This window comes from Citrus sinensis, chromosome 6 (assembly GCF_022201045.2).
Source record: "Citrus sinensis cultivar Valencia sweet orange chromosome 6, DVS_A1.0, whole genome shotgun sequence".
NCBI lineage: Eukaryota > Viridiplantae > Streptophyta > Magnoliopsida > Sapindales > Rutaceae > Citrus > Citrus sinensis.
Genome location: NC_068561.1, coordinates 20,814,680 through 20,836,303, shown reverse-complemented (window position 1 = coordinate 20,836,303; position 21,624 = coordinate 20,814,680). Strand labels below are relative to the sequence as shown.

At 35.9% G+C, this 21,624-nt stretch overlaps 4 protein-coding genes, 1 long non-coding RNA gene and 2 other non-coding genes across 9 annotated transcripts; 1 reads left to right on the top strand and 6 right to left on the bottom strand.

Moving 5' to 3' along the window:
* Positions 1 to 1,266: 1,266 nt before the first annotated feature.
* On the bottom strand, positions 1,267 to 3,779 carry LOC102615239 (uncharacterized). The gene is made up of 5 exons (XM_006481679.3): positions 3,494 to 3,779; positions 3,159 to 3,397; positions 2,273 to 2,385; positions 1,863 to 2,003; positions 1,267 to 1,751 (listed from the first exon to the last, which is right to left on the bottom strand). The coding sequence occupies exons 1-5, from the start codon at positions 3,726 to 3,728 to the stop codon at positions 1,502 to 1,504; spliced, it is 978 nt and encodes a 325-aa protein (XP_006481742.1). The 5' UTR covers positions 3,729 to 3,779; the 3' UTR covers positions 1,267 to 1,501.
* A 65-nt stretch (positions 3,780 to 3,844) lies between these two features.
* On the bottom strand, positions 3,845 to 3,924 carry TRNAL-UAG (transfer RNA leucine (anticodon UAG)). The gene has a single exon. It is a non-coding gene; the product is annotated as a tRNA-Leu (tRNA).
* A 332-nt stretch (positions 3,925 to 4,256) lies between these two features.
* On the bottom strand, positions 4,257 to 7,815 carry LOC102614943 (protein ORANGE-LIKE, chloroplastic). Its single transcript, XM_006481678.4, has 8 exons — positions 7,537 to 7,815; positions 7,241 to 7,358; positions 7,011 to 7,130; positions 6,779 to 6,865; positions 5,951 to 6,027; positions 5,706 to 5,833; positions 4,700 to 4,836; positions 4,257 to 4,492 (listed from the first exon to the last, which is right to left on the bottom strand). Exons 1-8 carry the CDS (start codon positions 7,812 to 7,814, stop codon positions 4,415 to 4,417), a joined length of 1,023 nt encoding a protein of 340 aa, XP_006481741.1. The 5' UTR covers position 7,815; the 3' UTR covers positions 4,257 to 4,414.
* Positions 7,816 to 11,775: 3,960 nt separating this feature from the next.
* TRNAN-GUU (transfer RNA asparagine (anticodon GUU)) lies at positions 11,776 to 11,849 on the bottom strand. The gene has a single exon. It is a non-coding gene; the product is annotated as a tRNA-Asn (tRNA).
* Positions 11,850 to 12,025: 176 nt separating this feature from the next.
* LOC127903010 (uncharacterized) lies at positions 12,026 to 14,409 on the top strand. The gene is made up of 2 exons (XR_008055765.1): positions 12,026 to 12,384; positions 12,970 to 14,409. It is a non-coding gene; the product is annotated as an uncharacterized LOC127903010 (long non-coding RNA).
* On the bottom strand, positions 13,035 to 18,874 carry LOC102613972 (uncharacterized). Of its 2 annotated transcripts, XM_006481675.4 has the most exons (10): positions 18,732 to 18,874; positions 18,018 to 18,283; positions 17,315 to 17,734; positions 16,830 to 16,986; positions 16,502 to 16,743; positions 15,421 to 16,334; positions 14,997 to 15,340; positions 14,411 to 14,674; positions 14,108 to 14,313; positions 13,035 to 13,858 (listed from the first exon to the last, which is right to left on the bottom strand). In XM_006481675.4, exons 2-10 carry the CDS (start codon positions 18,279 to 18,281, stop codon positions 13,139 to 13,141), a joined length of 3,531 nt encoding a protein of 1,176 aa, XP_006481738.1. In that variant the 5' UTR covers positions 18,282 to 18,283; positions 18,732 to 18,874; the 3' UTR covers positions 13,035 to 13,138. The 2 variants fall into 2 exon arrangements, with proteins under 2 accessions (XP_006481738.1, XP_006481737.1); XM_006481674.4 differs by having other exon boundaries at positions 18,018 to 18,864.
* Positions 18,875 to 19,008: 134 nt separating this feature from the next.
* On the bottom strand, positions 19,009 to 21,548 carry LOC102614458 (uncharacterized). Of its 2 annotated transcripts, XM_006481676.4 has the most exons (3): positions 20,901 to 21,548; positions 20,347 to 20,400; positions 19,009 to 19,373 (listed from the first exon to the last, which is right to left on the bottom strand). In XM_006481676.4, exons 1-3 carry the CDS (start codon positions 21,195 to 21,197, stop codon positions 19,140 to 19,142), a joined length of 585 nt encoding a protein of 194 aa, XP_006481739.1. In that variant the 5' UTR covers positions 21,198 to 21,548; the 3' UTR covers positions 19,009 to 19,139. The 2 variants fall into 2 exon arrangements, with proteins under 2 accessions (XP_006481739.1, XP_006481740.1); XM_006481677.4 differs by lacking the exon at positions 20,347 to 20,400.
* Between the last annotated feature and the right edge of the window lie 76 nt (positions 21,549 to 21,624).

Below are 21,624 nucleotides of genomic sequence, written 5' to 3'. Positions count from 1 at the left end.
AAAAATTAATATCGTAAAAAATTACATTATCAATTTTTTTAGAAAAATTAATATTTTAACTCAAGAGTGTGTTTCACAAAAATTAATATATATTTTTTATTTTATTTTATTTTTTGGTGTTAAACTGGTAATTTATTTTTTTCTTTTTAATAATGTCTAAAAAATTATTATAATAGGGCAATATTATAAAAATAAGTTAAAAAGAACAAAAAATAATGACAAAAGTGTCAATAATTTAATGGTAGGGATGGTTTGAGGTATTTTTAAAAATATAGGGACTAAACAGGCACCAACTTCAAAATATAGGGACTAAACGAGTTTTTACCGATTTTTTAATTTAATACTAGAATCAAATTTTCAGGCTACAATACAACTGTGGTACCGTACTACAATTGCACCGGCCGTTGGATCCACTCAAATGAGTGGAGTTTACTTAAATAAGTGAGAATTCAACGGTTGAGTGTAACTGTGGCACGGTACCACAGTTGCACCACAATTTTATTTTTTTCATGTTCTATTTAATTCGTAATTGGGATGGGTTAATAAAAAATTTTACAGTTTAATATAAAATTTTTACATAAAAATTTTAGTCAGTAAATGCCATTCAAACATTCAATCCAATGGATTGTGTGCGTGGATTTGGCTCAAATTTTCTGTCCATTTAAGTTTGGCTTTCAAAATCTCTATTTAAAAGAAGGGTCCCTCTATCTTACATGCATGTAAGACGGAGATTGCCTTAAAAGAATAAGTGTTCGCTATTATGATTTACCGTACTTCGGGGTATTTGTTTAGTATGAATATTTTAGATTTTATTTTGAGTGTATTTGTACAATTAAACCTTTTGACTTTACATTTAAATTAAAATAAAATATTATCACCCAACTGTTTTTTTTCCCCAGATTATTTATTCATAAGGTAAGGATTGGGTTGAACAAATATAATTTCTAATATTCCACCTCCTCAAATAGTAGAAAATGAATGAGATTGAAAACCATTCAACCATGCTCGGAAACTATCAGGTTTAGTTAAAACTGGAGTGATTTCCACCTTCTTCCGAACATGAGGAGAGAGGTTTTAATTCCCACGTTTTCCTTCATTGAAGCAAATTTTTGCGCCATTATAGGTCAAGCAAGAAATCCAGATTCAATTCCATATTTATCATTCAAGGATCGAAAGTAATGAATCAAATTGTTACTTATCTTTGAACCGAGAACTTTCACAACAGCCTAGCTTTACTGAAATGCAGCATGAACTGCTTGAGAGAGCTAACGAAACCACCGATATTATTAAATTAACCAAGTCTGGATTTCGAACAAACAATTTAAGCTTCGTAAAGATGACTCATCACTCTCACCTCTGATTGATTTACACTTATTTTAATTTTTAAGCAAAATCAGTGCCTTGTTCCAACACAGGCTGGGCGAGAATGAAGAAATAATAATGAAGATATTTAATTATTTTTGAAACAAATGACAGCTCTACGAAACAAATTGCAATATAGTTAAACAGATGCAATCCTGGGAGCCACAATCTCAAGAAGTCCTTTTGGATTGTCCACATGAACCCAATGGCCTGCATTGGGAAGAACATGTACGGAAACTTTACCCTCGGATCCATATCCTTGTCTATTGGCAAGGCCTTCAAGCCGCTGAATCACATCTGGATCCCATCGGTCACTCTTTTCTGCACGTACAATAGCTATCTCCATTCCTTGCGGTGGGTGCTCCAAAAGAGGCCAATATGACATTTCCCTGCATCCAATGTATTGCTCCAGGTCATAAAATGAAATAACAAGATTGAAATTACATTTTCTTCTTGTGTGTGTGAGTCAAACTGCAGACAATGAAAAATAAGAGATTTACCGGTAAGAATTGAACATCTGAACAGCACCATCGAGATTAAAAGCCCATGTCTCCCGTTCTCCAGATTTCTTGAGGTTGGTGCCAATCCATTCTGACAATGATTTGGAGAATCCAAGCTCCATCATGTGATTCACAAGCCACCTGAAGCGAACATAATGACATTAATAAGAATAAGAACAAATAGCACAAGGCATAGCAGATACTTTTATTATGCCAAGATTTCCCGATTAACATATATAGAGATTTTTCAGCATCATAAAAGGTTACTTAAAAAAAAAAAGTGATGGCAGGCCACAATTCCATCTAAAATCTGCATTTGGACCATTTTAGCAGTGAATAATTGGATCAATAACACAACAGGTCAAACCATGCAGAGAATAATGCATCATTATAAAGAAAAGGGGTGTTACTTTCGTGATGGGATTGATGAAGGTAAACTCTGCAAGGTTTGCAGAACTTTCTCGACTTCACCATCACTATTTTCTGTTTTCACTTCTCCAGGGACAGAATCCAACACCCACAGCTGCTCTGCATCAGAAAACAAAATATAAGTGCCCAGAAATTTTATCATCTACTTGCAGACTATTATTTTCAGATCACCCAGTAACAAAATTTGCCATATTCCATATGTTACTTTGTATGCACGGTCATCTTGACATCAGAAATCACAAAAGAATAACAAAGCTCATCAGGCAACTTTCAACTTATTCTTAAGCCAAGATCACATCATCTAAATCCATGTCTTCATTTCTAGTTTCCAAGAAATTTGAAAACTTTAATATAGGTTATTTGAGATTCATAACAAAAAAGTTTTAATTTTACAAGACGGTATTGCCACAGTTAAAAGAAATATGATTAAAACTTAAAAGTTTCCAGTTAAAATGAAACAAAGCAACCTCTTTTCTTAATATGATATGTCAGATAAGTAAAATTAAAATTCACATAATATATCTATCCCATCTAAGTGCACATGCAAGATGCAGGGTGTACAACACTGTCAACAACTTGTGTTGACAACTGATGGTGTTTTTAAAGGCACACTGAGGTACCAAACCAGTAACATTACTGAGGCCCCCGGCTGCAAGTATGCTAACAGTAAAAACATAAAATACATATAAAGGTTCATGCGTGCTCAAACATCAAATTTTCACCTCTGATAAATTCTAATACTTATTGATTACAATGAATAACACATATCAGAATCCTTAATTAACTGTCATAAACATGTAGTTAGTTCTTCATCAGCAATTGACTTTACCAATCACAAGCATCAACAAAATGTTGCCAAAGTCAAACCTGTTTAGGCAATGCCACGGATTGGCCATAATCAGCACGAGCACAACTTTGAGCAAAGTGTAACGCAACTTTCCCACCCATTGAATGACCTATAACAACATCAGGCCAATCCCAGCCTTTGGCTTTGACCAAATTAGCCAAATCATTAGCAGCATTCGCGATGTCATGCGGCGGGTCAAGGCCCTCAATCTCAGCTGACCTCCCGTGATTCCTCAAATCCACTAGCACCATCCTCCACTCTATATCCACAAAGAAACAAACAAAATAGCTAAAAATTGACGTAAATAAATAAAACTTAAATCCAAGTAATTGTAAATCATTGTAATTGTTGTTACCGGATGAAGCAGAAGTTTGGGAGAGTGTTGAGGCGAGGTTGCGGGAGAAGGATCGCCAGTTGCGGCCGGATCCGAGGAGGCCATGGAGAACGAAAGCTGTTGATGTGTACGGTCTGTCCGAGGAAGATCGGACTTCTTCATAGGCTAGGGTTTGGAGTGATCGTGTCGTTGGTGAGTTGAGGAACCGAGTCAGCAGGTTCAAGCTGTTGTGTCTATTTTTCAAGATTCTCGCCATTGGTGAAGTCCCGCTGTCCGCTTTCTCGTCAGTACAGACGGTGAGGTGTAGAATACGATATAAACAAACGACGTCGTTTTAAAAATAAAATTATACAAAATGGTCAAAGGGAAATTTGACAGCTGTGGGATTTGAACCCACGCCCTTTCGGACCAGAGCCTAAATCTGGCGCCTTAGACCACTCGGCCAAACTGTCATGTTTTCATTGATTTACGATTAATAATATTTTTAACTTTTGAGATAAATTTAAAATTCACAACAGTTTGTCCGTGAGAAAAATTGTATTAATCATTTTGTATTCCATTTTATCTAATTGACAAACACAACCAAATTCTCATTTAAAATCATTAGAAACCAGTTAAGTGGATAAAATTAATGATTCAAAAATGGAATTCAAAATGATTAAGTGGATAAAATTAATCATTAGAAACCAAATTCTCATTTAAGTGCTCATCAATTAGCAGCTTCTTCTTACCACTACCAAGTACCACTAGTTTCTATTCTCCTTCCACGGGGTGTATAGAAGCCTTTTTGTTCTAGATCATACAGGTTTTATTTCTCTTTCTTTATGGAGTGAAAATATTCTGTGTATGTATTTCTTCTATAACAAAATTTGTTTTCGGACAAATTGCGTTCCTCAGTAATAGTGACTGCAAAGAAAATTACATTGCAAAAGTGAGAGCTCTTTAGTCAAATGGATCTATCCGTGGGTCATGTTCGCTTGCCATCATCATTCCGGTGCAGAGGCAGCTCGGGCACATCACCTGAATAAGCATGGAAAATGATTAGCCACCATAACTCAATAAAAATGAAGTCAATTTAATGTTGTTTTAGTGCAGCTGATTGACCGAGGCATGAGAAGGAGCTTTAAAATGCATTCAATCAAACAACTTTTACAACATCTTAATGCCCAAAATAGCAAAGGCATATGTCTGCTTGAGTAGCAATCTTTTTCTTATCAAATTTTGTACCTTTCCTGCACCTGAGCAGTTTGGACACCGTTGAGTAGTGGGCACTCTCAGAGGACCATTGGATGCATTGGAAGTTGAGATAGGATCAACACTCAAGCAAACACCACTAGAAGAACATCGAGCACAGGCCAAGTATCCTGTCCAAGGGATTATACAAAAAATAAACCAATGGAAATTATAAACAAAATGTCAAAGAAAATTAAGAAAAGAACAAGGCAAAGAAAATGAGCTTCTGTGTTTCCAATTTACTTTTTTGGTTGTGGGTAGTGGATATTGACAAGATATTTTTCATTAAGGATTTGAATGTAATGACATCAATGCAAATGCAAATAAAACCATCCTAGCAAAATAATTATGAGCCATCTTTAGGCAGTTGGATACAACAACAAACCAAAAGGATATGAAAATGACTAGTGGAACCCATTCAACATAACTGATTAGATTATATTTAGTAATCTATCTTTCATGACTAAAAACTCTTTTAAAGTTCAAAAGCAGTATGACCATGAAGCATACTGAAGTGAAGTCATAAGATAAGATAAGGAAAAAAGCTCGTTATGCATATGAAGAGAAGTCATAAGATAAGATGACCAAGAAAAAAGAAGAGTTCATCCATATATAAAAGATCTCAAAAGCTACATCCTTGGAATGAAAGCTCAACCCTATCAAACATTTGAATTTTCCAAAGAATATCAGTAATGAGTTCCAATCTTTGAAAATAGTTTCCGCATTTTAAAAAATCAACTACACTTTCCTGCATCATTATAGTAACAAATGCTCCACCGTCTCATCATTTTTTTGGACATACAGCATATAAAGTAGATACAACTCTACGTTAGTTAAATAAAATTTCTATATGTTTCGTTTGAAGGCCACAATTTTCAGTTATTTCACAATAAATGCTGGCAGTGCACAGTAAAAATAAAGCCAAATTTATTTCTCAAATGAAAGAAAGCAAAGTTTGAATAGCATGCACAGACATATACAAGTGTACATTGATACATACCGCTTCCATGACAATATTTGCACCTTTTTTTCTCTTGTTGCTCAACATTGTTAGCTTCAATTAACATCAAAGCCGATATGACACCCACTGCCCCACCTGAAAAGGATGCCACAATGGGATCGACCTGACTGAATATGGAATCAAACTGATTAGAAATGGAACAGAAAGCATGAGCAAATTTAAAGTTTGGTTGCACCAAAACTTTTTCTTTTTTCTGTTTAGGAGAAATGCCGGTTCACCAATACCTTAATTGCATGGGTAAGTGCATGTTGCGAATGAAATCTTCATAAGAGGTGCCCCCTAAACCTAATTTCAGCTCCAGCTGCCATTGCGAACAGAATATAGAAGGTGAACAATGGTCACGGATTTAAAAATAAAAAAGAGTAAATAGTCAACTAAAAACAACCTAATAGAAAACTGCAAGTACACATAACTCACAACAGTGCGATTGAAGACATCATTTATCAACTTTTTGGGTTGGATATAAGCAAAACATTCCCCCTAAACTTAATATATCTATTGCAACATTCTGAACTGTCTACATACATCTCACCTACACGCCATCAGCTATCAACCAATACTTAACTTGCGTTTTCAGGCCTACCCTTAAACAGAATCATGAGCGCAATCTTTGCAATTTGTCTAAATTAGCTTCTAATTTATGTCTGTACTTCTTAGTCTTTTACCTCAACTAATTAATAATCTCAAATAATCTAGAACTGTTATGGTAGCATTCACTTTCTTTCCCATCTTTTTTAATAGATCATTTCTTACAAGCTACCATTCCATGAATTTGGCTTTTAGTCAATATGACTATGTGCAGGCAGCATCCTGAAAATAAGAATGAAGCAGCTTTGAGGCCAATCCATGGTATAAAAATAGGCACCCTTTAATACACAACCAATGTCTTCTGTTCTTTTGTTGCAATTGGTCGACCAAAAGTTTAAGTAATAAAATAATGCCTCACAAAATGTAAATGACTCCTAATAAGATGATAAACAGCCTTTAAAGCAAACAAATCATATGAAGATGAACTGGAATAAGAGCAAAGCAGTCACTCTCTGTAAACTTACAGTTGGTGCAATAAGACCCCCAAATAGGATTATTCCAGATATGAATGATAAGCTCGTCAGATAAAGCTGCTTCAAGGTCTTTGGAGTCTACTTAAAATAAAAGTGAACAAGATCAGACACAACAATCTCTTAACATCATCAGAACAATGGAAATGAAAAATATATATATCGCTTTACTAGACTTTTTAGGATCAAATTCAAAAAATAAAAAAAATTCTGTTTCAGGCCTCACCACATAAGGCAGAAAAGGAATTGATGATGGGATTTCAGGCATCTCACTTGCCTCTTCCTCGCCGCTTTCATCAATAACTTTCAAACCCTTTATTCTTTGCTGCACCCTCAACCTCCTTAACTAGAACATACGAGGGGAAAAAAAAATCTAACATGAATTAAATCAATATCAAGAATAACACAAAACAATGCTTTATCCTTTAATCTAAAATACTTAAAAAGAGAATAAACCTCTTCCATGAGGAAAAATATCCTATTGCGCCGATGCTTAATGTTATCTTCAATTTCCTTGAGCTGCATCTGAACAAAATCTTGAAGAGTCTCCGGTCCTTCTATGATAGAGAAGTTGCTGATACAAAGGAACAATACAAACATTTCACATAAAATTGTCCGGTTGTTCAATTGATAAAATCTTTCAAGCGGAACAAGAGGTCAGGAATTCGAACACCGCTGACATGGTAAAATAAATGCGACACGTAATTATTAAAGTAAAAATGAAAAGAGAGAGAGAGAGAGAGAGAATTTACTTGGGGATGTTGTCACTGGAGGGGCCTTTGGTGGCGGAACAGAAGATGGAAGTTGGCGGGGAGTGTTTGGATGAAGAGAGGCGATTGTGGGTGCCATTCGAGGGGAATATAATCAAGGGTTTAGAGGAACCGAACTTGGAAAGTGAAGAGGTTGGTGGTGGGAAATTAGAGCAGAAGCTGGAAGTCGCCATTGTTGTGGGCTCTGCAGACTGCAGCTCATCACCCAAGTGATTGTTGAATGACGTGGGAGCGAAAGAGATTGATGGGTCTAAGAGCATCTCCAAAACAATTCAAAAAAGTTTTATTACTTATTCGAAGTGCGACGTATTATTTAATATTCAAAAAAATAGTTTAATTAAATTTTTTTAAATAAAAAAATAATTATCTCCCTTTAATTTTATAAAATTATTTTTTATTTATATTTATTATTTTTTATTAAAAAAATACTTTAATTATATTTTTTAAAAAAAATTATTTAATTAAAATAATATTAATCTATTTATATTTAAAAAGTTTTATGAAGAATAATATATATTTTTATTATTTTTATCATATTAATAAATAAATAAATATTTAAAGAATAAAATTAAACCAACTTTTTAAAAATGTTCTTTAGGTTTTGTTTGTTGGTTAGTTGGTAGCCGATGCATTTGGGGTGTTTGGGCCGATAGATTTGAAAGGAGGACCCAAGGCTTGCATCAATAATGATATGTTTAATAAGCTTAGATATTTAGTTCAGGTACATATTATGTCATTAATTATTTAATATCATATATATGATATTAGTTAATTTTATTATTGATTATTAAATTAATTATTTTTATTATTGATGTTAATTAATTTTATTGAATGGATAACATATAATATCACATCATTAAGTATCCCAATTAAATATCTAAAGTGAGTAAATATAATTCATTTAAAATTATCCTTCATGAAAAGATATTATTTAAAATACTTTAAATTATTGTAAATCTCAATTTATTTTATATAAATTTTGGATTACCCATCGTGAATGAACTATCTTCAAATTATCTTCTTTAATTTTGAAAACTTTGTGGTACTCTTATTTTTATTCAAAAGATAAGTAAAAAATAAGGGTTGATTGATGTTTTTTTTTTCAGTCTTTTTAATAAAATGGAGAGTAAATTGAAGTTCTTAAAAGTAAGGAATGATTCGAAGACAGTCAATTTATAATCAAAATAATCCTAAATTAATCCAAAAAAAATCATTGACACGTCCTCTTTTTTAAAGAATATTTTAAAAATTAATATTTCATGATGAGAGTAATTTAAAATTAACCCAAATGAAAATGTAATATTGGTGCGTCTGGTACTAACATTCGTCGAGAAATGAAAACTAGGTCAATTTGGCAGCAATTGATTGTGAAACATCATTAGTCAAATTAGATTGTTTGAAATGATAAACTATTGGCACCCCTTCGGTATCCAAGTTATAAATGTATATTAATAAATATAAATACAAATTCGGTTAAACTAATCCATATATGTATTTTCGTCTTGCAATACTCTCTTCACATCCACATTATAAACACCTTTTTTTACTGTATAATTTAGAGTGAATTCAGTTCTTTTTGATAATTTCAAAATGATTTTGAAGTGATGAAGAAAACACATGTAAGTAATTGATTATCAAATTTAAAAAACACAAAAAAAAAAATTTTGAAGGGGTGCGAAGAGATACTAATAAAACAAGATTAAGTTTGGTATAAATTAAATTTATTTTGCGTAATTTTTTTTTATCCTTTTGCGTAATTCTAACTATAAATGTAGCTATAAACATAACAATAAGGTTCCAACTTTCAGGCGAGCTTTAGAAAGCTGTCAATAGCAGCATTCAATCATTTAATTTCACAAACATGTACATGTTATGTCTTCGACAGATTGATTACGTAACTTTCCTTTGGGGTTAAAAGAATTTGAATTTTACAAAATGGTTGTGGCTCAGTTGGCAGTGCCGCGATTCCATTGGGCCTTGATTAATCTGGATTCGGAGTGTAATCACAGTTAAGATTCTTTACCCTTTCCAAACGGTGTGTTTAGTGAGGATCGAACCTGAGAGCTCTTTACCCTTCCTAACCGGATTAATCGAGGTCCAATGGGGTCGCGGCACACCGGATGGTTTACCAAAAAAAAAAAAGAAGAATTTGAATTTTGCAGTGTTTTCTAATAATATATGTTTTTTGGTGTCTCTTTTTTTTTTTTTTTCTTCCTGAAATCAGAAAACATCTTTACATCAGATTCTCTGAGATGGCAAAAGTAAGTTGAAAAAGCTCAGACAAGTATACAAGACTAATTTCTCGGCACATTACTTCAGCAGCAAGTTACTGAAATCGAGGATTCTCTTGAATTGATCTCATCGCCATTACTAGTAAGCTGTTTGGCAACTAAAGATGGATAGCTCAAAGATGATCCTTGGAAACTTTTCAGCCTCCGCCAAAGAACCTTTACTTATTAGATGCCTGAAAATACTAATAATCTGGCATTTTGTAAGGTAAATTCAGCCAGTATTCTGAAGATCAGCTCTGCTACGGCAGAGGCCAGAGCTCCGAGCCCCCACTATGGCGTAGTACAATATCTTCCAATGTCTTCTCTTATGCGAAGTTGTTTCCATTTGCTATTTCTCCTGTGACTGCGGCAACAGGAACACTCTGTATTCTCAACATAGCAGCCGCAGAAGCTTCACAGCTGTCCCAGTCCCTTTCCCATTCCTTTGGCCATTTTGGATTCCTTCTAGCACGAACTGGGGTTGGCAGCATCAATCCAGCATTGACTAGTGAACCTCCACCAAGCCCCGCAAGCCACTGCCGCTAGAGAATCACTTTGTTCATAGACCTGTTATTTCATCATTCAGTCATAAAAATCCTCACTAGCACTATGCTCAAAGATTAGATACGTACTACGTAATGCTTGTCAATGAAATTGACTTGGAATACTTGTCATGCACCTTACTTTAGATTTATGACATAATCATGAATCTACGTCTTCATCACTTGTTTCAAATGTTTTCTGTTAATGTAAAAGCTTTTCAGAAGCAACCAAATAACTAACGACCTGAGGCAACAAGAGAAAGAACCCGAAACAAAGCATCTTTCGGGCCAAAGCTGAAACCTGAGTTCCGGTTCTCCGTCCTCACAGCAGACATGATCTTGAAACTATCAGTTGCAAAATCATGAGGTTCCCATTGCCGAGCTTCCTCAACTAGACACACTTTTACTCCTGCCATTGACAATCGAAAAGATGAAACAGAACCTCCATATCCAGACCCCACAACAACAGCATCATAACCATCTTGTTCCACCATATTTTGGGAAATCCCGTATGATATTGTGACCAGGATTCAGCTTATTAATGTTATAAATTGTTTAGCAGTTTAGCATGTCTTACAAGACATTAAAATGAAATAAGTGAAAGGGAAAAAGGAGGAGAATTCCTTTTTTCTAATCAAGTGAATTTATAGAAATAGATACTGCTCCTTTGTTTCTCTATTCAATTAAACAAAACAATGCATAGATGAGACAAATAAGGTCCATAGTATACTGCTCCTTGACAAATTGCATCGAACAGCTTCTAGATTAGATTTTGAAATAATCTGATTTCTTCTAAACCTACAACAAAACCAAATTGCATTACTAGTTCTTGTCCAGCATGTGAAAGAGCCGTACGGCCGTACCCCAAGTAGCTTCACTTGAAGGCCAAAAAGAAATATGTGCCTAACTATGCTATCGGTAATCATCATGGCAAAACAAGTTAAACATATTTAATTTCCAATCTGTACTAGTTGAGAGGCGCGCACGGGTGGTGGCAAATTAGCCACTTCGCGCATTGTTACAAAGACAAGAAGCAAATTGATTTAAAAAAAAAAATGAAAAAAGCTCCTTCAAAATTGGCCACTCATGCGGCTTTGCCTATATGTCCATTTCTGCTGAGCAAATTGTGATAAAATGTGTCACCACAAAGCTGATATGGTATGCAGATGCTGATGATAACTACTATCTTGAGCTGTTTATCAGTCGGCACCATCGGAGTTGCAAAATCACACCTACTTTGACAATCGACAAGAAAGGCATTTGTGTAATTTAAAATGAATAATGCACTTTTCTCAGACCTAAAAAAGAATTGGAGAACCAGTTTGCTTGATTTTAATATTCATTATGTAGTTTTAACATGCATTATTAAGAGTAACAAAAAAAAACCGCACGAGCAAAATTTTAACTTTCGCTAGAAGGAGGGCTTGAACCTCCGACCTTGTGGTTAACAGCCACACGCTCTAACCAACTGAGCTATTCCAGCATTGCCTTCTTTTGAAGTATTTTCAATTATTAATATTTTCTAAATGTTTTTTCATAATGACCTCACACATCTCTAAAGTCAAATAAAAACGCACCTTCCGACAAAAGCCCATCAATTAACTGGAAGAATTATTTATTCCAAAATTACTCCTAAATTCAATTTCAGTAACTCGCTTTTTGTACAACTCAATATTGACTCTTCTCCCTCTCTCTCTCTCTCTCTCTCTCTCCCATTATAATCTGTTTTCTTTCTTTATTTTTATACCAAATTAAATTGAATCATCGAAGAATCAACAATTGACGAGATTAATTAAAGAACCTGACAATAATAATAATAATTATTATTATAGTAATAATTAAGAAGATGAAGATCCAAGGCGACTTGTGTAACAAAAATAGAGTCTCAGCGTTTTGCGCCGGCGGCTCCAATGAAGCAGGTATTTGTGACACGTACGGCTACCGCGTTCGCATGTCAATAGCTCGCCCCTCAACACCGACACTTCTCCCTTCTTCAACCTTCCTTTAAACAATTTCTGGTATGTCAAATCTCAATTTATTTTGATGAAAAAAATATTTCACTTTTTTTTGCCGTCCCCTATTCATTAAAATGAAGTATTATTTCTTTTTAAAAAAAAAAAAATATTCATAAAGAAGAAGCGATTTGGCGGAAAGAGATTGAATTAAGGATAGTTTTGAAAGAACATAGATGCCTTGTAAATAATGATTCTGTTAATCAGTTAATTGAAGTTTTTCCTCAAGAGAGAGATTGATGGACTTTAGAGGTTGTCAATGGTAGAACGGCATAGTCAGCCCGATTAGCTTTGGGTATTTAAGCTCGATTGAAAAACTGAGCCCGCATCTACTAAAACCTGATCACTGCTAACCCACCGCATCGGTTTGGAATGAGTTGGTCGTTAAATTTATTCGTAAATTTTCACTGCAACTTGCATAATTCTACCTTCAAGCAAATTTAAATAAATTTGAACAAAATACATCCTATAATTTTTTTTTTTTAAAAAAAGTTGCAAAGAGCAGAGCAACTGCTTTTATTATTAATATTCTTTGATGTTGTGGATGATAATGACTCAAGACTAACCCACTTCCTTCTTGATCATTGCTAGCAAGTCCTGTGATGACTGCATGCTGTTGATAAGAGTCAACAGTTACCCACCTTGCCTGCAGAAACTAACGCATCAAGCGCACTGATGCCACTGAAAATCTTATTCACGGCTGTAAACGTAAACTGAGCAATTCCCCATAATGGTTCTTTTCCTCGCTGTAGTTTATGAATCATAGGAATAATGAAATCAACATAATAACAACCCACAACAACATCAACAAAACAACAATCCTTTGGGAATACCAGCTGCTTCCAAATCCTCTGGACGCAGAGTAGAAATCATCTTCCCAAGCTAAGGACTCTTTGCTGTATTTCTCTCCTGAACTGATCACACCATTTTTCCCTTGTTCAGCCAATCTTATGTGAGATAATATGTGAGGAAAAACTTTCTTATCAGACTCCTCCCCTATTAATAAGTCTGAATGCCCAAAACCATCCACAACTACCCGTTCATGTCTAAAACCCGGTTGGTGCATTTTCATATACTTGTTGGCCAGAAAAGAAGTCTCTGGAGTCACAAGAAGACTCCGTCCACCAGAGATATACAGCGTCGAGAGTTTCATTCTCTCTGGATGGATCAGATACGAGTTGTTTCCATGGCTGTCCACGATAAATCCCGAGTTGCAAATTTTTCTGAGGTGAGGAAATCCTGCCATGGGAAGCCTTGTTGTGTTTTCCCTGTATATCCAATGGTGCATTGTACGGCTTATATTTTGATGCCAGAAAACATTACCAAATACACCAGATAGGACCTCACATTCATTACATGTGCATCTCTCATAGCGTGGGATAAAACGGGCAATGCATCTCAGGAGATGGTGGCGGAAACTGGTTTCTGACATTTCCAACAGAGGCAGAATATTGTTCTTGCCCAGTATAGCCATTGATACCTGCAGATTGAGTTAAAATGAGGCTCAAGCTATAGGTTTGCAAACATGCAAGAAGATGTCTCCTGCTATAAAACTATTAATACTCTTTGAAACATATGCTCCCTATTTCAAACATGTATCACAACTCCAAAAGTCGAGACTGATGATTGCCACCAGTCCTGATTGCTGCTGGAGTAAAACATCTAACAGATTCCAAGTTTGAGATTATTTAAAAAAAAAAAAAAAAGAGAGTGAGAGAGAGAAACTTACGGGCACCAGAGGAAGCCACATTTTGAATGTAGCCAATGCATTCAGCTTGAAGAACATTGAAGAGTTTGTGCAAGACAGAGAAGCTATGTGGGTTGCAGAGATATGCCCTCCCATAAGAGCTATGTGAATGGCTAGGCCTCCAGCACAGTGAGCAACTATGTGAACCTTTATGTTGTGTCCGTGCAACTCGAGGATCTTACCAATTGCTGTAAAAATAACATAGATAAGAAAATGCTCACTCAGACTACAACTAAACGAGTGTAAGATATAAATTCGACTGGGTTTTTTGCATCCTTCCTTTACCAGCAGGAATATCATATCTTCCAATATCTTCAATTGTGAAGTTGTCTGCAGGATTTAAAGGATGCAATCGCGATTGCAGTAGCCACGTCTCGTGCCCTTCTTCCAATAGTGTTCTAACTAAATCATTTGGTTCCATTGGGAGCCAGTAACTTTCTATAGAATATCCATTAAGAAGGAGAACTGGATTTAGTTGTTTCTCTCCTTTAAGCCTCCTAGGAGTTTGACCACATTTCCATTGCCTGCAACAGATGATACGTCCGTCTTCTGTATGATCCATAGCGACCAACGAAAACAGAAACTTGTATCAGTGAAGAAAATAAAATTAACAATTCTTACCTTTGGTCCATCATTTCAGTTTGGACAAGTGTCATATCAGTAATCTGAGTGTATTAAAGTGAAATAATTTGTAGTTTTTTGTGGAATCATGCAAAATTAAGGATTGCAGCGCACTCTTCCCTATTTAAAACATATAAATGTTCCGTTTATTGTCTTCTAACAACTAACTTTGATTTGCACCTGATCAGGTGAAATCTAAGCAAATTTCAATCTCCAGGATCTTAACCAATTGAAGTAGATTTTTTAATACCTGCTTTAATTTCATGAACAGAGCTGCTCGGATAATGTTTATGGTAAGAATCTGGCAAGTTACAGTCATTGTGGCCCCCTCGTGGTATTTGTAAAATATAGGTCCTCAGGACACTCTGTGTGAGAAGACATGCGAAGTTTATCCTCCTGTTCCCTTCAAGGGTCATGAGGCTCTTCAGTAGCTCTATCACGGAAATTTTAAGCTCCCCTGTTAAATTTGTGACTTCATCCCGCAGACCATTGCCAGAAACATTTTTGAATGTTACGTGCAACGTAGTTGTCTCCCTCCAAGCATATAACGCAAAGAGAAAAGGATTCATTATCTTCTTTCCCTCAAGAATATATCTGCACAGAATCAGATTTTAAAAGTTATGTAGGGGAAAAAGGAAAGTGAAAGAGTGAATCAAATTCAAAGTTTATTGTACCTTAAGCCAGAAGAAGCTGCAAGAAGAATACGGTAGCGCATGTACTGTGTGTAAGGAGTTCTGGAATCCACTTGGCATAGATCAACGTCCCCATCTATAACATGTAATGTATCCTTGTCAATAGCTGTAAATACAACACACCCACCAACTTTTCCTCTTAGTAGCGAATGAGAATCCTCCATCACAGAATTCGTATAATCAAAACCCTGAAGATTCTGAGAGTTCATCTTCATTTTGAGATAAGCAGCGCATGGCATACCCCCAATGTAACCTTTCATAGTCTCTTTAATCACAACCATTGATCTCTGAGTGCTCTTCAAATTCTTATCAACAGTTTTAGCAACATCTTCTATGCCTTTTTTGCTCTTGTCCTCAATAACATCCTTCACGAGATGCCTACTTACGTGCTCTGCTACTGCTGCAATAGTAAGGCAAGGGTTCACACCAACAGAACATGGTATTAAAGAACCATCACAGACATATAGGCCTGGGTGCACACCAGCAGCGGCCTTTGGGTCAAAAACCTGACCAACGGAGTTACAAACCCCTTGTGAAGGATCTGAAGATGCATTGCAACCACCTAAAAGATGAACCGAAGTGCTTCGATACCTTGATAAGAAAAGGATTCCCCCTAATTTCTTGGCAAGCTTTTGAAAGGCCTCAACTTTTCGTGGGAGCAAAGGATCACGAGGTGGAACAAAGCAGATTTTGTTAGTGCTCTTCTCAAACATGATTTTCCCATCACCCTCATCATATCCCATTGCATTAAGCACCATTGCTTGGCTTGATTTAAAACCTGCAAAATGCTTCAGCTTATCTATAATCCCATGAAAAAACCAGTAACCAGTCGGCCATCCATAAGTTGTGATCCCTTTAAACAGCAAGTAGGGATAAGCAGTTGGAAGTACGGCATTCTGCAGAGAAAGAAAAGAAAACAAGTGTCAGGAGATTTTTTAACTACCATAAAGCAAAAGCAAAATGAGTACTCTGATGATCATATACTTTAACATCTTGTATCACGAAAGTAGAAGTACACGAGAGCTAAAGTAAATTGACTTATGAGTGCACTGAAACCTTAGACCTGGATTGTGAAACCCAATGAAGAAGTGTAAGTTGAAGAGATGGCTGGCCCTGGTCGCAGTTGAAATGGTGTCTCTAGGATTTTCTTTCTGACTAATCCATAAGAATTTAGGGGAGCAGGGCTTCCGGCAAGAAAAGCGACAGTATTCCCATTGCAGCTGAATCCACACCCAAGTGCGTCTGAAAGATTTAATCCTCTCATTTGTGACTGAAAGAGAATCTGAGTAGTGCCAAAAACACCCGCTGAGAACGCAAAGTTTTAATCTTGTAAGAGGTTTAGAAATTCTATTCTAGTAACAGATCTAACATTTGTCACTACAGATTCCTACCTGATAGGATTACAAAATCAGCAGTTATATAGTCAACCTCATTTAAATAAACAAACCATCTTCTGCTTTTTCCGCTAGTTTTCACATCTTGCGAACTTACATATGGGTTTTTGACAACACACTTAACTTCACATTGTGTTTTAACTATGCATCCAGCCTGCATCAGGGAAAGGAAAAAAAGTCAGATTTGAACAGAGACATTTATATTACAAATGAGGATATGATTTGAAATTGCATAGGGCATTATTTTACTCCATACTGTTTCCAAATTAGTTAAGGTTACTGTGCCATTGTCAAGAATGGATCAATGACAGAACATGTTGGAACTATAATCATACAGATAGGATCTAGATGAAGTGATGCTGTTCAAATAGCAATGTTTGCCAATCTAACACTTAAATTGATATAAAAGCAATCAATGTATGTATAGATATAAATTTTAGATACAAAATGTCAAAATGCATATGAAGTCAGAGAAAATATGCCTGAATTGCAGAAAGAATATAGTTCTTGTCGGTGGAATTTTTGGCATTATAAGGGCAACCAGCAAGACAATTTCCACAGGCTAAGCAGCTACCCATTTGGTGAGGCTTCATTGGATTGGACGGAGGTTCTTCAAGATCAAAGTTGATGCTTAGCTTCATATCTTGGGAACCATCTTCAATCTCTCCATTTGCTATTCCTCCCATGACTTTGGCAACAGGAAACCTGACAGGAACACTCTGTACTCTCAACATAGCAGCAGCAGAAGCTTCACAGATGTCCCAGTCCCTTTCCCATTCCTTTGGCCATTTTGGATTCCTTCTAGCACGAACTGGGGTTGGCAGCATCACTCCAGCATTGACCAGTGAACCTCCACCAAGCCCGCAAGCCACTGCTGCTAGAGAATCATCATGTTCATAGACCTGTTATTTCATCATTCAGTCATAAAAATCCTCACTCACATTTTGATTTACAGAGAAAACTTGAATGCTATTTCATACACCTTTCTTAAGATATATGACATAATCACAACGTACATGGCTAATGTGTTTATATGGTGTCTACACCAAGTCACTAATGGATTCAAAAAATTTCAATTGTTATTATGAAAAGAAGAAATTTTCAACTGTTTGAACCTAGTCTGTCTGTTGATGTACAAGTTTTGCTGAAGCAACCATATTACTGAAGAACAGACAGAGACAGAACCTGAAACAAAGCATCTTTTGGCCCAAAGCTGAAACTTAAGTTCCGGTTCTCCATCCTCACAGTAGACATTATCTCCAAGCTGTCAGTAGCAAAATCATGAGATTCCCATTGCCGCCCTTTCTCCACTAGACATACCTTTATTCCTGCCATTGCCAAGCGAAAAGATGCAACAGAACCCCCATATCCAGAACCCACAATAATAGCATCAAAATCATCTTGTTCTTCATCAATCAATCTTTTTCCCGTATCTTCTTGTTTCTCCATACCTTTTCGAGATACAATAAGATTTTAGGACCAAGATGTTATGAACGGCCGGTTTGCAAGTCTTTCAAACAGTAAAATGGAAGGGGTGAACAAATTGAGAATTCTAGTTTCAGATTCAAGTATATTTATAGGTGTGAATGCTGCCAACCTCTAAGATATTGGATATATTATTTTTGTTCTCTAATGTATGTATAATTAAACGAGAGGCTCTAATTTCATTGTTTCTCTATAAAATATTCAGCGCATAGATGAGATAAAACAGTTCAAGATATGACTTAGTTTTATGCTCCTTGACCACATCCTGTTAAAATCTTTATCAGTTATTCATAGAAGAACTGAAGAAGAGAACAGATTCTCCTCCAATGACAAAGAAGCACAGAGATTATTAAAAATTACAAAAGAAACACATTGCATCTCATGTTCTTGTCCAGTATGTGTATGAGAACGGACCTCAGTTTCATAGAATAAAATCACTTCATTCGATGTGGCAACAATATGTTTCCAAAATTATTCCTCAAGAGGTCAAATCCATACGGATCTACAGGGAATAATACACAAACAGGAACAGACAAAATGAAATAGATAACTAGCTGTAGCTATTCTAATTTAGAACTATTTCATGAAAGATGCATATGATATAAAGGGAATAAGTACATGCATACATGCAGTAAACTTGATATCTGGCTATATATAGCTAAAAGAATTGCTGAATAGAAAGATGGTCAAATACACAACAGATATTTTTCTTTTAATAAGGAAGGACTGAGTTTAGAGTTTGAATATTCTAGTGCCAAATGTAACAGATTAGACAAAAGGAACTCTATTGATATATTATTACACCTTGAACACATAACTTTTTCAAATTCTAGCAATTTCAACGGATTTTTGGAGGGCCTGCAGAAGACTTCTCATGATCCTGGGCTCACCAGGAGGAGACTTTTCTTTCATTGGTCCATTTCTTATAGCTCGGAAAATTGGACCTGAACCACCAGTGGCTGGGAAAACCAGGCAGTCGATATAGACAAGGACCTTAGTCTCTCCATCTCCAACTGTAATAAATCCCAATCTGGCTCCACCAGGTATTTTATCTACCTGTTAAATAGAAAATGAGAACTCCATTAAGGAATGTTTTCTTCTTTTTCTTTTTTTTCCTTTTTTGTCAACGGACTATAGGTTAAATGCTACTTTTGTTTAAGACCATATAAGCTGACCGACAAGCAAAGATTAAAGTCAACAAGTAACAGTCACCAGAATTAAACAGGCTGCCCTTGAAGCATGATTTGCAAAGAGCTCGTGAAATGGAAAATGTAATCAGGGTGCACCTGAATAATGGCTAATCACAGAACAATTCGAGTGGCCAACTGGGTGATATTTTCACCATGGATTTGGCCAAGGTCGGTTAATTATGAGTTCATTAATCATGGGCTTGACCAAGTGACTCGAATATGATCATTTATGTCGTTTGAAAGTTGAGGATGAAGTCAAACTTATCAGGTCAAAGAAATCGGAGAAGTGGAAAACTGGCATAAGAAAAGTTCTAGTCCATAAGAATGGACAAGAAACAGAAAACAAGAAGGTGAAATAAATAACAATTATAAAGCCATTAAATCAACTGGACCCAAAAAGTTTGAAATGTCTAAAGCAAGTAAAGTCAAAGGTTCTTAATCCTAATTTTTATCCTCAGACACTAAGTTTTCTATTAGTTTACTGGAGAGCAGCTCCTTACCCACCAGTAAACCATAAAACATTGTCATACAATATTTGGTCTTGCGTTGCTCATTTTAAACCATATCCAGTAACAGAGCTGCAGTGAGGTCAGGGGATTTTGTAAAGTTATTTATGTAAACATTTTTCCAATTATTCTTTGATCCCCCTATATATTTCTTATAACATGCCACCGATCTCCAAAATGAGGAATTCCGTTAGAGATAGTACCAACCGGCGTGTTGCACATATCCATGCTAATGTCTGAAGCTTTCCCTAAAATTTGAATGAATATGTGTGCGTATGTGTAACCGATTGCAGGCCTAAAATCCATAAAACAAGAGATACAGTAATGATTGACCTTTAGAGGTACAGGTAGCGGCAGATTGGCTCCTTGACACAGACTGTTCGCCCACTGTCATAAAGACAAAAGCAGAAAAACTTCAACTTTTTTTTTTAAATTAAAAAATATCAACTTAAAGAAAGGGAAAAGGGCCATTATGAAGAAAGGGAAATATCAAATTAAAAAATATCAACTTCATTTCCCCTTTTTGTTTAAATTATTATGTCAAACAATGCATAAATATAATTAATTATAAGGACCATTTGAGATGTCATCCGACTATAATGGCATTCCACGAAGGTTGAAAAGCAATCTACAAACTTGTACACGGTCCAACTTCACACGCTTACTTATCAATACGCAACGTTGTTTTTTGATCGCTAGGAGGGCGCCACATGCGAAGAAGAAATTTCCCCGGTACGCATACTTTACTATTTAGCACCAAAGACCTTGTGGTTAGTGGAATTTTCCAAGTGTTGGGTGATCTTGAAATACTGTTATTTTTTTCATTTAATGTTCATTATATGTATGATGACTTTTTTTAAAAAAATAAATAAATTATTATCGCATACCTGAAATAGCAAAGATTCAAAGCGTTGAAGATCAGTATTCCCTGGCAATTTTAACGTGCCAAGAGAAACTCCGTCTTCATTATCGGACGGCACAACGCCGTCGTTTTGCTGAGAGGATTGGGCCACTGGAGTCAACTTATGTTGACCTGAGAATTCGCTGCTGTGTCGGATGTACCTTTTGCTATTCTGTCTCTTGTTGAAGTTGAATACTACAGTGCGGGGAACGGCAAGAGAGGAAGATACTTGCACCTGTGAACCGGCACGTGCGGGGTGGAGTAGTCTCACAGCGGAGGCCATGACTGATGTGCCACTCCAAGGTTCTACTACTACAGAGGTGCGAGATGGTTAAGGGAAGCGAAATGCTACAATTCGGACACGATAGGCTTTTTGTTAGTGGGCGAGATTTATTTGCAATTCAATTAAATATAATGGATTAACGGTTAATTATGTAATATAGTGAGTTTTTTAAAATAAATGTACTCAAATTGACAGTGCGTAATTGGTAATTCGTCGTACATACCCTGGAATCTTGCTCACCAGAACAGGTCTTTTGTGGTGAAGAAGTGCTATCGTTAAAAGTTCTTCTGGAACTTATGCCATGTCAGCAAACACCGAAGGAGAGAATCCTTAATCCGATTTAAGTTAATTTCCAGTTTACTCAGATTACAATGCAATTATCATTTTGGGTTTCTCCCTCTCTTTGCAACCACAATCTCAAACATCA

Coding starts and splice junctions, on each gene's coding strand:
- LOC102615239 (XM_006481679.3), bottom strand. CDS start 3,728: ATGGCGAGAATCTTGAAAAATAGACACAACAGCTTGAACCTGCTGACT. Junction 3,398..3,493: donor CCAAACTTCTGCTTCATCCG/GTAACAACAATT, acceptor TTGTGGATATAG/AGTGGAGGATGGTGCTAGTG. Junction 2,386..3,158: donor CCGTGGCATTGCCTAAACAG/GTTTGACTTTGG, acceptor GATGCAGAGCAG/CTGTGGGTGTTGGATTCTGT.
- LOC102614943 (XM_006481678.4), bottom strand. CDS start 7,814: ATGCTCTTAGACCCATCAATCTCTTTCGCTCCCACGTCATTCAACAAT. Junction 6,028..6,778: donor GGGGTCTTATTGCACCAACT/GTAAGTTTACAG, acceptor TCGCAATGGCAG/CTGGAGCTGAAATTAGGTTT. Junction 4,493..4,699: donor ACTGCTCAGGTGCAGGAAAG/GTACAAAATTTG, acceptor ATGCTTATTCAG/GTGATGTGCCCGAGCTGCCT.
- LOC102613972 (XM_006481675.4), bottom strand. CDS start 18,281: ATGGAGAAACAAGAAGATACGGGAAAAAGATTGATTGATGAAGAACAA. Junction 17,735..18,017: donor CAAAAGATGCTTTGTTTCAG/GTTCTGTCTCTG, acceptor ATGAAATAACAG/GTCTATGAACATGATGATTC. Junction 14,675..14,996: donor TGTTCATGAAATTAAAGCAG/GTATTAAAAAAT, acceptor TGGATCATACAG/AAGACGGACGTATCATCTGT.
- LOC102614458 (XM_006481676.4), bottom strand. CDS start 21,197: ATGGCCTCCGCTGTGAGACTACTCCACCCCGCACGTGCCGGTTCACAG. Junction 20,401..20,900: donor TTGAATCTTTGCTATTTCAG/GTATGCGATAAT, acceptor TCTTTATGACAG/TGGGCGAACAGTCTGTGTCA. Junction 19,374..20,346: donor CGCTACCTGTACCTCTAAAG/GTCAATCATTAC, acceptor TCTATTTAACAG/GTAGATAAAATACCTGGTGG.